This window comes from Lagopus leucura, unplaced genomic scaffold (genome assembly GCF_019238085.1).
Source record: "Lagopus leucura isolate 7727_CA_CO unplaced genomic scaffold, USGS_WTPT01 Super-Scaffold_100001, whole genome shotgun sequence".
In the NCBI taxonomy this organism is placed as follows: Eukaryota; Metazoa; Chordata; class Aves; order Galliformes; family Phasianidae; genus Lagopus; species Lagopus leucura.
Window position 1 is genome coordinate 62067222 of NW_024962262.1, and position 14770 is coordinate 62081991.

The 14770-nt window shown below is 38.9% G+C and overlaps 1 protein-coding gene and 1 non-coding gene across 3 annotated transcripts in view; both read left to right on the forward strand.

The window, feature by feature from the left end:
• POLA1 (DNA polymerase alpha 1, catalytic subunit) overlaps nucleotides 1-14770 on the forward strand; it is a 193224-nt gene that overhangs the window by 26142 nt on the left and 152312 nt on the right. For both annotated transcript variants that reach the window (XM_042867742.1, XM_042867743.1), the window contains 10 exons: nucleotides 298-359; nucleotides 1085-1174; nucleotides 3696-3812; nucleotides 4618-4793; nucleotides 6437-6566; nucleotides 6908-7027; nucleotides 8140-8236; nucleotides 8792-8916; nucleotides 10645-10794; nucleotides 11022-11144. In XM_042867742.1, the coding sequence (XP_042723676.1) occupies nucleotides 298-359; nucleotides 1085-1174; nucleotides 3696-3812; nucleotides 4618-4793; nucleotides 6437-6566; nucleotides 6908-7027; nucleotides 8140-8236; nucleotides 8792-8916; nucleotides 10645-10794; nucleotides 11022-11144 (1190 nt within the window). The remainder of the gene's footprint in view (nucleotides 1-297; nucleotides 360-1084; nucleotides 1175-3695; nucleotides 3813-4617; nucleotides 4794-6436; nucleotides 6567-6907; nucleotides 7028-8139; nucleotides 8237-8791; nucleotides 8917-10644; nucleotides 10795-11021; nucleotides 11145-14770) is intronic.
• On the forward strand, nucleotides 8486-8616 carry LOC122178440. The gene has a single exon (XR_006178332.1).

Consider the following 14770-nt stretch of genomic DNA (forward strand, 5'->3'; position numbering starts at 1 on the left):
CTGGGTTCATGTGTCATCAGTTCATTTTGCTAGCAAGATCAGTGGCAGATGAGGAGTTAAATAAGACATTTTGTGTAGGATCTATGTAAAAGGTAGCAATTCTCATCTGGTAGACATGGCTTTTAGTAAAATCATTTTGTGTTTTTAAGCATTTGGCATCAGAGGCACGTACTTGCGTAAGGCTGACTTCCTGGGATTGTGAGTTAGTTTTTCTTAGCTCCTTTTGTTGTGGATGGATGCTTACGAAGGGTACAGTTACGAACGTGTACATAAGAGCAAATATAATTTATTTTGCAGCTGTTTCCAAACCGAATGATTGCATTTTTCCTTACGACTTCAAAGAAGAGATTAAAAAGAAGGTAATTTAATTTGGTTGGTAGTGCCTCTTAAAATATGAACGCTGTGTTGATTTGGATGAGCTGTGTTAAGAGAAACGTGCAAACGAATGGCATGATTATTTCATTAGTTTTCCACTCCACAAACCTAATTCTTAGTATTTATTTTGCATTGCTGTAAACAGAGATGTTTGCTTCATATGGTTCAATGCTACTGTTAGCAGTGCTTATAAGGTAGATGGGCTGTTTAGACAAGAGAATTCAAAATGTTTTGCATGGAGGCTTAAAATTGTGATTAATTTTCATTATACACAAGTATGTACTCATAATAAACTAGGGAATTTTTCCTTCTTTCCTTAGATAGTAAAGTCTGCCTTTACCTTTTCTAAAGGGCGTTGCGAGGGTTGGCAGAATAATGAAGTAACCTATTTTTGTTTTTCCTCTCTTTTTGTGTGATCTTAAGTCTATGAATGAAGGACGCACATGAAGCATTTTCCTGGTGTGCTTGATTCTTAGGAGGCTCTTAAAATATCAGTAGTCACCTGCATACAAAAGCAAAATGGAAAAAAAAGCCACTGAGAAAAGCTTTCTATGTCTACATGAGTGAGAACAAAAAGCCCTGAATTACAGAAGGGAAGGGAGAGCTCTGTGGTGCTTTATTATTGTCTTGTAACTAGTAGGGGAAAGGAGATGTTTCCATTTTAAACTTATTGGGTCATTGAAATCAGGTGCTCTCTTGCTCCTTTTAGAATGCTAAAATAGAAATTGCTGCAACAGAGAGAACGCTGCTAGGATTTTTCCTCGCGAAGATTCACAAAATTGACCCAGATGTTGTTGTGGTGAGTAGTTCTGAGACTTTGAGAGTTAAATTAAAGTCTATTGTCAGTTGGTCAGGTTTTTTCTATTCTGCTTTATCCCTTTTTAGTTTCCTTTTATGTTTGTCTTAAAATGCCTTATGAATTGAATTTGCTTATAAGACCGCAAATATACTTTGGTGCAAAGATAATACAGAATTCGACCCTGAAAGCATTTTGTACATCCTATTATTTTCCATAATATCTGAAATAGGTAGTATTTCAGAAATATTTGAAATAAGTTTTTTTTTTTTTGTTAACTCAGAAAGACCATACAAAATAAAACCCTCATGATTTTCTAGAAAAATGGGAGCACTTTGTATACTGAGTCTGTTTCAGTTTAGATGCTCTTATAATTTGTATCACCATTTATATTGTGTTATACTGTGAGTCAAAATGATGACCTATACAAATCCTTGGGGTCTAAGAGAAACTTTGTAATGTGCATTGTTTTGTTTTCTGCTATATTAGCAACTGAGGTTTTATTATAATTACTCGTTTTCTATTTTTATAAAGTTTAAATAGCATACATTTTCAGTGAAATTTTGGGGACGTTTTGAAGTAATGTGGGGCTGGTTATATGAGATTTCATACTCTCCTGTAAGCACATACAAATAATTAGGACAAGTGTTGAGCATAGGAGGAAGTGAGCGGTCAGATTCCGGATGTGATCAGCTCACTGCAGCTGGTATCCTGTGTTCCCTCTACAAGCCTAGCTTCTAGGCGTTAGTGGTAGGCATTAGTGGAAAGGCTGCAAGCACTGTTTTTAGATTTGGGTTGCCAATTGTGAAGATGTGAGAGCTCTAAGCCTAAGAACAGAACAGTGTTGGTGTAGTTTGAGTTGCATCCGGTTTAATTAGTGCTGTTGAAAGACAAGATATGGCAGCATAGGTAGAGGGTTACTCAACTAAGCTGTAGAGTGTTGATTTTAAGGAGGGACATGGATTTGATGGGTGGACCACTTGATGGACAAGAAACTGGTTGAAAGGCCACAGACAGAGGGAGGTCATCAATGGCTCTATGTCCAGGTAGAGGCTGGTTAACGAGTGGCATCCCCCAGGGGTCTGTCTTGGGACCGGTGCTCTTTAACATCTTTATCAATGACATCAATGAGGGAATTGAGTGTACTCTCAGCAAGTTTGCTGACAACACCAAGCTGAGTGGTGCGGTCGACACGGTGGAAGGAAGGGATGCCATTCAGAGGGACCTTGAGAGGCTAGAAAGGTGGGCCTGGGTGAACCTGATGAGGTTCAACACAGCAAAGTGCAGAGTTTTGCATTTGGGCTGGAGGAATCCCAGGCATCCATACAGACTGGAAGGAGCGGTCCTTGAGAGCAGCCCTGCAGAGAAGGACCTGGAGGTCCTGATGGATGAAAAACTTAACATGAGCCAGCAGTGTGCTCTTGCGGCTCGGAAGGCAAATGGTATCCTGGGCTCCATCAGAAGAGGGGTGGCCAGCAGGGACAGGCTGAGGGAGCTGGGCTTGTTCAGCCTGGAGAAAAGAAGGCTGCGGGGTGACCTCATTGCAGCCTTTCAATACATAAAGGGAGCCTACAAACAGGAGGGGAATCAACTCTTTGAAAGGGTGGATAACTGCAGGACAAGGGGAAATGGTTTTAAGTTGAGGGAGGGGAGATTTCGGTTGGATGTCAGGGGGAAGTCCTTTACAGAGAGAGTGGTGAGGTGCTGGAACAGGCTGCCCAGAGAGGTTGTGGATGCCCCGTCCCTAGAGATGTTCAAGGCCAGGTTGGATGGGGCCCTGGGCAGCCTGGTCTAGTATTAAATGGGGAGGTTGGTGGCCCTGCATGTGGCAGGGGGGTTGGAGCTTCATGATCCTTGAGGTGCCTTCCAACCCTGTGATTCTGTGATATTGCACGTATCGTACTGTGCAGATGTGTCTGAAATGGTGAACCTGCACTTTCTGGTGGTTGACTTGTCCACTCCACACAGACTCTTGTTCAGCAGAGTAGCATTATGCCTATAGCAACACGTACGGGCCAGTGCTGTAGGTGTCCTTAGCACTGCTTAAACGTTAAAAATGTTGCAGGAGTCTCAGATGAAAACATTGGATGACAAATGTGCCTAACTGAAGTATCAAAAAAAAATAAAACAACATTATAATAATGATAATAAGAGTAATAAGCGTGTAATAAGAATAAAGGAGAAAAGGAATTGCTTGTAGCTAACTTTATATGCTGTATAAAGAATATGATTTTTTTCTGGAATGTTTTAAATCTTCATCTTTGTTAACAAAGCATAAGGCTGAATTGTGTGGTATGAGCCAGTTGTAGAGCTGTTTTTGGTATTCTCCCGAACAGCATTGTTAGTGTTAAGACTAATGAGTACTGTTGATGAACATTCTCTTAGAAAGTGCTTTCCGTGAGGGAGATAATGCCATCAATTAGATGAAAAAATCACAAAGGGCAAAGGAATACCAACTGTGTGAAAGTAAGTCTTTCAATTTGCATTTGTGGTAACCTTTTTTTGTTATTTTTTCTGCTGCAAGGGTCATAATATTTATGGATTTGATCTGGAAGTGCTGCTTCAAAGAATTAATGTGTGCAAAGTCCCTCACTGGTCCAAGATAGGTCGTCTGAGGAGGTCCAATATGCCAAAGCTTGGGGTAGGAAGATTGCTCAAGTCTTTTAAGACCCTTTATGTTGCATATGATTAAAAATGAATTAGTTTTGATGAGGAATTGTAGATGTGACATTGATGTATTTTGACTGCTGGTCAGGCTAGGTTTCATCTGTCCCAGATCAGAAGTGATGAGTGTTTATATGACTTTTATTACAATAATAAGCTAAACTAATTTTCAGGTTAGGCTAATTTAGTTTACAGACTTCAAGTCGATGATGGTAATGACAGATTAATTGCAATAGTCTTTACTGTAACTGTCTTTGTCTGCTGTTAACTGTAAAATGAGAAAATGTAATTTGGATTGATTGGTGAATCATCCCACAGAGGAACTGCTAGGTTAATAATTGTGTAATTCTTAGCATGTATTTGTTCAGAGGACAATGTATGAGGCTCAGAATATTAAAGTACAGAGCCTGAGAATTTAGTGGCTTGTTCCAGTCCTTCCTAGAGACTGAGCTGAGCATTTCTATATAGCTTGTTCTTTGACTTCTGGTCCTGCTGTTGCTACAAAAAACTGTCCTTGGACAAAAAAAAATCCGTAAAGACATTCTCATTGGGACTGTTCATATTATTTAAGAAAAAAAAAATCAGTACCACTTTCACAGTGGTTTAATATTTAACAGGTAATGAATTCATGTAGGGTGTAAGCATTTCCACTGGTAGATTGGTGGATGACTTGACCGAGTCCTGTAAGCATATATTTTAGGTATATGTTCTTTGTTAAAATGTGATTGCTTCATTTTGTTTGTTGTTGTGGTGTTTGCTTTTTTCCTCCCTACTTGGTGAAGGGACGAGGAGGATTTGGTGAAAGGAATGCTGCGTGTGGTCGGATGATCTGTGATGTAGAAATTTCAGCTAAAGAGTTAATTCGCTGCAAGAGTTACCATTTGTCTGAACTGGTCCATCAGATTTTGAAAACGGAGAGGGTAACCATTGCACCAGAGGAGATTCGAAATATGTACAGGTGTGTTGCTGACTTCTGTTTTTAATCCTTCGATGGATAGTAGGTGCTATTTAGAAAACATGGACTTAATGTAATGGTGTTTGTAGAATAAAATAATTTTAATTGTTCATAATGACAAACTGCTGGAGGGTGGTGGCTTATTATGTAACCTTGCCTGACACCAAGGTCATGGAACAGTTCCTCTTGAGTAAGGTCACACGCCGTATGCAGGACAACTGAGGGATCAGGCCATCATGGGTTTGTGAAAGGCAGCTCCTGCTTGACCAACCTGATCTCCTTTGTGATTGGATGACTCACCTGGCAGATGAGGGAAAGGCTGTCAGTGTAATCTGCCTAGATTTGAACAAAGTCTCAGCACATTCTTCTGGAGAAACTGGAAGCCGAAGGCTTGGACAGTTACACTCTCTGCTGGGTAAAGAACTGGCTGTATGGCCGGGCCCAGAGGATGATGGTGAATGGAATTGAATCCACCTGGCGATTAGTCACGAATGCTGTTCCCCAGGGGTTGATGTTGGAGTCTGTCCTGTTCAGTTTCTTAATTGATGACCTGGATGAGGGGATTGAATGCTCCCTCGGTGAGTTTGCAGGTGACATTAGGCTGGGAGGAATTGTTGATCTGCCTGAGGGTAGGAAGGCCCTACAGAGGGGTCTGGACAGGCTGGATAGCTGGGCTGAGGCCAGTGGGATGAAGTACAACAAGACCAAGTGCTGGGCCTTGCACTTTGGCCACAGCAATCTCAGGCAACACTACAGGCTTGGGGCAGAGTGGCTGGAAGATGGTATGGAGGAAATGGACCTGGGGGTATTGATTGATGTTTGGCTGAACATAAGCCAGCAGTGTGCCTGGGTGGCCACCAAGGCCAATGGCATCCTGGCTTTTATCAGAAATACTGATGCCAGCAGGAGCGGGGAAGTGATCCTCTCTCTGTACTCAGCTCTGGTGGGGCTGCATGTGAAGTGCTGTGCTCAGCTCTGCACTCCTCAGTACGGGAAAGACATGGAGGCCCTGGAGTGTGTCCAGAGAAGGGCAGTGAAACTGGTGAGGGGTCTGGAGCACAAGTCTTATGGGGAGCGGTTGAAGGAACTGTGACTGTTCAGTCTGGAGGAGGCTCAGGGGAGACCTTATCGCTCCCTACAGCTACCTGAAAAGACGTTGTATCAAGGTTGTGGTTGGGGTCTGCCTTCTCTCCTAGGTGACTGTGATAGGATAAGAGGGAATGGCCTTGGGTTGCACTGGAGAGATTCAAATTAGATTCTAGGAGAAATTTATTCTCTGAAAAAGCAGTGAGGTGCAGGCTGTCCAGGGAGGTGAAGGAGTCACTGTCCCTGGAGGTGTTCAGGAACTGTGTAGGTGTGGTACAAAGGATGTGGTTAGTGGGGAGGTATTGGTGGTAGCTCGTTTCAGGGGTCTTTTCTAACCTTTGTGATTCGTTAATTCTGTGATTCTGTGTGCAGTGCAAATTGATTTGTGAGACTTAATTTTTAGATACACTAATAGAATATGCAAAGCATTTTTAATTATTGTCATTAATCTTGTCATGAAAAGTTAAATTATTTAATACAGTGCTGGGGTCCATAGGTGTGTTCTATGTAGAATACAAGCCTGATTTTACTTTAAGGGGACATTCCACTTCTTTTTCCAGTGATTCTCCTCACTTACTGTTCATGCTGGAAAACACCTGGACAGATGCCAAGTTCATTCTCCAGATCATGTGTGAGCTGAATGTTCTGCCACTAGCCCTTCAGATTACAAACATCTCTGGAAATGTTATGGTACATTTTTAAGACTTCCCCCCCCTCTCTTTTCTTTCTCAAATTTAGTGCTGTTTTTGGTTGTTTTTTTTTTCTGTGTTTTATTGCTAATTTTCAGTTACAAGCACCAATTCAGAATATACAGTACTGTTTTACGTTGTAGTGAGTGCGAGTTTGATAATCTAATCAAGTACTAAAACTTCCACGACAAGATTGCATTTGAGCTTTGTCTATGCTAATGATGCAGCATAATAGTAATGCTAGGTGAACTTAAAATAGTTGAAAGAAATTTCTTGGTTTATATTGCACATGAATTTTTGTTTTCTGTGCTTTGCTATGAATTTTTATTCTCCTCTCTGTAGTCGAGGACAATGATGGGTGGACGTTCCGAACGTAATGAGTTCTTGCTGCTTCATGCATTTTATGAGAAGGACTACATAGTCCCAGACAAACAAGTTTTTAAAAAGCCTCTACAGAAGCTGGTGAGTTTATTTTTTTCTTTGAGAATTCTTATTTAAAAGAACAGTAGCATGCTTTTGACCATTGTTCACTGAGAACATAGCACAAGCACAGCCTGTTTTAGATATAACCTAACTTTACGCTGTATGATTAATTCATTTTGCTGAGATGACAGTGGAGAAATGTTTGTTCTCAAGGCATGTTGTATCACCTTTCTCAGTGTATCACAGATCTATAGAAACTCGGTTCATCTTTCAGTTTGAAATGAGCCAAACACTGGCCCGCAGGAGAATATTATGCAAGACAGACTATGATGATTAATGGATGTAATCTTATCTGTGGTTAAGGAAAACCTTTATTGATAAACCGTTCTTCGAGTATGATTTATAAGGTGTATGATTAGAGAACATGGGTGAAAAATCCAAAGATGTTAAGAAAAAGATTATCTGAATAATGCCATTATAATATGTTTACAGAAACATCTATATATTTATTGGCAAGCACATTAGAATTTCAGAATGCATTTCTTTCACTGTTCTTTGCTTTTTATTTTTAAGTAAATTCAATAGAATATTTCAGAACGAGTACTTTTGTTTGTATTATTGCATCAAAGCAGTGCTTGAATTTTAATTGTTTCGCAAGAGCTTTGAACCCCTCAAAGAAAAGTTCTTACCACACTGAAACAAATAGCAAAATACTCTTTAAGTCAGTAGTACTGTTTTTATTTGCTTAATTAAAGTCCATCCTTGTTACTTCCAAACAACGTATTTGGATTTTAATTGCCAAAGATACTTCTTATGGATCATGAGTTGATTTGTTTTTTTTTCTTGCTGTCTGTGTTTACAAATAGCAAGAAAGTACAGAGTAGCACTATAGTGAATGATGACAATTCCTTAAGTCTTGGTAATCTCTTGTATGGGAACAAACTGATCACAAGTGTCTTGAATGCTGTTTTGAGATGTTGAGAGCTTTAATAAAGCTTATGATGAAAACACCCCGTTTTCAGTGTATTTTGAAGGGAATTGTATGCAGCAGCACTCAATTTTGTATTTGCTTTGCCAAGAATAACTTCTCTAACTCCTCTAGTATAGAAATCTTGGAGAACTAGATAATGACTTTAAAATGTCAAATACAGGTGGATGAAGATGAAGATTTTGAAGAGCAGAATAAATCAAAGATGGGGAAAAAGAAAGCAGCATATGCTGGGGGCTTAGTCTTGGATCCCAAAGTCGGTAAGATGTTGCAGTTTCCTTTCTTCTAGAGACAGGTAGAATATATTAATGTAGAGAGATTGCAGTGTTCAATGTATGTATCTTGCACGAGTTTAGAGTCGAGTTGTTGTTTCTTTTTGAATGCAATACAATTCCCAACATAGATTTTGGAGTTACTAACTCTTGGGAAGCTTTTTTTCTTAGCTTTTTGTAAGAAGATCAAGCTCTTGAGAGAAATTCAAGTGTATATATCTGTATATACATTTCTCATGGACATGTGAGTTTTCTTTCAGTTTCTCCTCTATGTGGGGAAAACTGTACTAGTGTCCTATAGCAAGACAGAAGCTATCTGTTCAACTCTGGTGAGTTAATAGAGTTGGATCGTTCCACTTCTGACAGCTGTCTGCAATGGGTAGTGGTACATCTCAACAGCTATTGCAAGGGATTTGTGGTACAGAAATGGACTACAGAAATGAGATACGATGTATTACTGTCACTTACATATAAATTTTGGAGCTGGATGAAGTCCTCAGTGAGACTGAATAATCACACCTTTTGTTTTAAACTCTGTTTTAGGTTTTTATGACAAATTTATTTTGCTTCTGGACTTCAACAGCTTGTACCCATCAATTATCCAGGAGTTTAACATCTGCTTTACCACAGTGCAGCGACTGTCAACAGAAGCACAGAAAAGGGCAGAGGTTTGTGTGCTTTAACTTACAAGTGCCTTAATTTCAGCATGTTTTTTATGAATTAGCTTTTTAAGAAATTGCTCTTATTCATTGTTTGGCTCCTTTATAATTTTCCTTTCACACTTAAAAAAAAAAAAAATGAGCCTTGTTTAAAGATGCATCATAGTAAATTTCAGTTTGGGGTATGGTTTATATGCCATCTTTATTTCAGTGATACTTCATTAGAGTCTTGGTAAGTTATCTCCTATTTAATAAAATCTATCATTTTCTAATTTGGTATCCTCATGAAGCAAGATTTTTAGTTGGGCGTTGTTGGTCCTTTTCAGACCCGTGTCCTCCTAGCAGTTTCTCAATCGGCTGGCCCATTTCTTCATACCTTGGTAGAAGCTCCATAAAGTTGTGTTGCTGTAGAATTCATAAAATGTACCTTGGTGAAGGAGATACAAGTCTCATGCTTGGGGAAGGAATGCAATAAAGCAACCTTCCATTAGACTCGAGGGCAGTATGTCTTGGGTGTGTGTCAGGGAGCACTGCTGTGAGTATGTCAACTGCAAGACCAGCTTTGCTGAAAATCACACGATTTAAGAAAGTGTTAAACCATATTAAATGCAACTGAAGAACCTCCTGAAGATGTCCTTCTTTGTACTGTTTTCTCAGCAGCTGTGTTGGCCATGGCTGCTTATGCTCCTTTCGTCAGCTGTATTGGCACAGTTGTTGGTGGAGCTGTGATGTAAACTGAAGCAGGGAACTTGTCAGGTCTGAAGGTTAAACCCGAGGCTTTTATTTTTAACTGAGATCAGCTCACTGGCTGGAATAAGTGTGTTATCCATAAGTAGTTAAGAGACCTAGTCTCCTAACAAATAAAATATCAATACCACAGCAGAAATGAGGAGAAAAGTGGAGTTCTTCCGTTGTATTTCTCCAAACTTGCTGTGAATTTATTCCTCTTTCCTAATTGTTCAAATTGAAATGTCCCATTTTGATTTCTTGCACGGCATAATATTGAATGAAGCTTTAATTTCATTTTTAAGTCATTTCTTTTTAAGTTTCTTTTTAATCTTCACTAGAGTGCCAGCCTTATAGTGTCTCTGTTACTCTTTGTGTGTTTCTCTCTCTTCCATTGCACTTGAAATATCTCTGCACTTTTGCTGAGCAATCATTTCTTCACACATGCTAATAGAAAAAATGCATGCTTTCTGCCGGGTTGTTCTTTTACTGTGTTAGAGTTGCTTGGGGTGGGGTTTTCATTTTGTTATTACTGTTGATTTCCATTTCGTCTATTACTGTATTCCAATAATCAGTTCCTCAGATCACGTGCTCCATTTTACAGCTCAGAAGACCAAAAATACTTAGGAGAGAATTTAAAAAACAACAAAAAAAAAGTTTAGCAAGGAAAGGTTTGCTTATGTGTTTACTTTCACTCATACCAACTATATCTCTTTTACACGCTCATGTATATAAAAGTAAAAAATCTCACTGCTGCCAGTCTGTGTTTCTGTTGGATTCCCTCTGGATGGAGACAGGCTTAGGCCCTGGCCCCAGAGGGGTAGGTGATGGAGTCCAAACACCACAGAAAAAAGCCCTTTCATGCCTGTTGTTGTAAACAGGCACGGGCTTGGATATGAGCAGATATGAGCTGTGTTGTTTTTGTCCCCCTCTGGCAAAGCTGTTCACTCAGCACGTTAAAACCTAACTCCCCAAAGCGTAAAATGATAAGCACTGATGGTCATTTGACAGGTGGAAGAAGAGGAAGAAATTCCAGAGCTTCCGGACCCTTCTCTGGAAATGGGAATTCTGCCTAAAGAAATCAGGAAACTTGTGGAGAGAAGGCGCCAAGTTAAGCAGTTAATGAAACAGCCAGACTTAAATCCTGACCTTTATTTACAGGTGTGTTTTATGGAACTCCTTTGATTTTCCTTCCTTTCCCCTTAAGTGCACTGATCAGCCTTGCAGAATAGGCATGATTAGTAGTGAGCAGTGATTGTAATGTGTTTTTCTTGGAGCCCATCATTGCTGCAGACTGTATAAAAAGCTGTGAATGTAATTTTGAAGATTAAGTTCTGCTCTCTGTTGGCTCTGGTGGTATCATTTTTGCTGGTTATGTTTCTTTTCAGTACGATATCAGACAGAAAGCTTTGAAACTCACCGCTAACAGTATGTATGGCTGCCTAGGATTTTCCTACAGCAGATTCTATGCCAAGCCTTTGGCTGCTTTGGTGACGCATAAAGGGAGAGAGGTAAGACATTAAACAACTTTGTGAACACGTGTACCTAAAAGTGAATTTAAGCTACCTACTTTTCTTTGAACAGGATAGCGGTTTTCACTTGTTTTCAGACCTGATTTTAATTTTGGACCTGTTGTTTGTTTTTCCTGTACTGCATTTGAGAAGAAAAAGGGAATTTAGAGTCTGGAAAGAAGTGAGATAAATGTCTCAAATCAAGACAACTTGAAAGTCTAGCTTGAGCTGTTTTTTTCTTTTTTTGTACGTGTTAAAATGCTTTGGTTTCATCAGACTGGACTATGTTTGGAAAAAAAAAAAAAAGAAAAAAAGAAAAAAAAGAAGAAATCAGGACTTGCATATTTTCCATGAGATTCCAGTTGTGCTTCAGGCGCTGGTCTTTGATTCAGTGGTACCTGTCGATTTTGGATGAACTTGTCTGTGGTCAGTCCTGTGCCTTGCTACATTTTTGCCTGAAACCCTGACTTTGTGACAGAGCAGATTAATCCCCTGGTGCCAATGGATTATGTGTTAGGGCCTTACTTTCAAAACCTGTTTGTTCTTTAAAATGAAGGTTTGCTTTAGCTTCAAGAGAACAGATTATATTTTTAAGAGATTCTTTTAAATTTATAGGCATAGCTGCTGTTCCTTTTGATTACAATGGTTGGCAGAATGGAGACCTCTTCATTGGTTCAGAGAGAAAATAATCACTTCTGATCCAAAAGATATCATTAATACACAGCATCTTAAAACGTGATTTTTTCCTGCTACTGCTTGTTGGTTCTTTGTAAAAGAGAGTGCTGGGCAGGAATCTTTAGAGGGCCAGGTAATGAATGTGACAGAATGGTTGGTTTGAGTTGATCAGGGAGATGGAAGAGCTCATGTCAGTGTTAAGGGCACATGACTCTTGTGACTTAAGAGTACAGCTATCCTTGTTGTAGGTGCACTCATGACTCACAGCTGATGGGTTTAGTGTTTCTAGTAACATGTCTTTATTTTTCAGAGATTTCCCCTGAACAGTTTTCTGGGATAACCTCACATCTGCTGTCCCTCCAGGATTTACTTATGTTTACTTATGTTTAACCCTAAAGGCATTTAACGAGGAAATGATTCCCAGCTTTGATTACTGTAAATGAGTTACGCTTCTGTGTGAATTCTAATGTTGACATTTCCTATAAGGAGATTTTATCTTTTTGGCAGGGGGGATGTTTCTGTTGTATTTGTTGACAAGGGTGGCATGAAGAGTAGTTCTATATATTTCATAGTTTGTATTTTCTGAATTTTAATTTTTGTTGTTGATGTCATTCCCCATTAGTCACGTTGAGTACCTGTCACAAAGAAGATGTTGTATGGGTACTGGAGCCTTTTACTTCTCTATTAAGACAGAAAATTACTTCTTAGTAGAACATACTGTTTATTCTCAGTAAGTCTGTGACTTACCAGTTATGGAATAATAGTGCATCCAATTCTGGTGTTCCTGCATCATGTTATAGAATCACAGAATGGTTTGGGTTGTAAGGGACATTAATGGTCCCTAGTTCTAACACCCTGGCATGGGCAGGCGTGCCTTCTAGTAGATCAGGATGGTCAAGGCCCCATCCTGTCTGGATATTCCAAAGTAATGGTAGAATGGGTTACTGTGTGGGGAGGAAAATCAGAAATAGATGATAGAATATGCACTAGGGAACATTTGAGATGCATTATTTTACTTAATTGATTTTTTGGTTCAGAGGGATTTCATACCTCTTAAATTTTGGTGGTACTAGATCTGAGCTTGCATTCTGCAAGGTTTTACCACACATTTGCATCTACAGTTTTGGTCTGACTTGGTCTGACTTTGAGGAAGAAGTTAAAGTATTGGCACAGCATTGGCTGAAAGTGTCATCCCTGGTGAGTTCTAAAAGTAGTTTTGTGAGATGGGGCTGCTGGGAGCACAGCGCTGAGGTTCCTACAAAGGTAAGCAGGAGCCAGACTACATCTGACAGCACTAACACTGAAATCAGCAGGACACTGCAGTCTTGGTAGGTCTCTTCTGTCTAGTTGAGCACCTCCTGTAGAGCTGAAGTCATCTTTTTTTCCTAGCACTCTGGATCCTGTGGAGATAACAAACTTCTGAAAACTTGAGTAGTTTTGTGCTTCTGTGGAAGTATAATAGTTTCTGATGAAACGTTGCAAACATTCTGCTAAAAAAAAAATGCTTTTGTAGATAATTAATAAACAGTTTCAGCTTTGTTAGTTTCTTATTCTGAAAGTAGTAGCTTGTGCTGTCAAAGATATAATGAGATGTCACCTTAGTTTTCTGGCTTGATTTCATGAGTTGGAATATTTAATCTAGAAGAATGTTACTCTGTAATTTTAATTAAAATTGCCTCTTAACATTAAATGCTAAAATAAAGTCAGTATATGTTAGCTATTGGGAGATTTGGCTCTTCTGTATGGAAAGGTAAATTGAAAGATGACTATTACAGAAAAGATTTATTCTAATAAATAAATCCAATAAAACAATAAAAATAATTTAATAAATATTGTTCTATTATATGTAATATATATAAAAATATTGTGTGTATATATGTATATATATATATATGTTGTTTTTTTTTGTAATGGCCTGGGCAAATGCAGATGAGTTTGTAGATGTCTCTAATGCAGATATCTAAGTGGGAAAAATCCTGCATAGATTGAAGTGAAATCAGTGTTTCTTTTGCAAAAATACAGTTCAGTTATGTTGTCAGATTAATTCAAAGCAGAGAATATACATTTCAAGTTTAAGTTGTTGAAGCTGACGGTAGCATTAGGTTTTAACACAGCTGAGAGAGAATGAGCTTTGAATTTCTGAAACTGGTACTTTTTAATTGCATGACTGAAGACCATAGGAGAACTGAGTGCTGCAAATGTATGATACTGAATAGTTTGTACTGTCCCTTGTGGACTGTAAATTTGGTTTGTGGTTTGGCTATGCCAGTGCACTAAATGTCATGGAACTACCCCAGACTTCCTTATTTTGACTACAGTCTGCTGTGATTACACACTGCTATTTTAAGAACTTTTAATCTATGATAGCGTATGACATGATCTTTTCAGTTTAATGGCAGAGTTGTTATATTCAATGTAGAAAGAATGTCATTTATAAAAACAGATCATCGTGCTAGGACAGTGTAATCTATGAAACTCTGCCAGAATTTGCCATAGGAGCTCAGTACTCATCAGTCAGTCTTGGTGCTCGACCCTTGCATACCTTACTATATGTGGGAGAAATGTAGCAAAGTCTTACACCTGGGGTTGTATGTAGGCTGGATCTAGGGGATAAATTAGTGCGTTTGATTCCGTTGAGGGAGATTTCATTTATCTGGGCAGTGTAGTAGTGGCAGTAATTTTTCACTAGATGGCGATAGAGACCTTGAGATCATTAATCAATTAAAATTTTCTCTTTTGTCACAAAGTGCTTTAAACGTTGACTATACAGTTTTTTCAGATGCATCTTCCTTATTTTTTTCTCAATTGTGAATAATCTCCAGCCCGGAGGATGGGACATATCAGTATGAAAGTTCTTTGAATTTAATAAGTTATATAGCACAGGCAGACTGATCAAATTTTAGTATATTTTGGAAGGAAAAAAAAAAAGCAAAAATTTTGAGTGAGGGGAG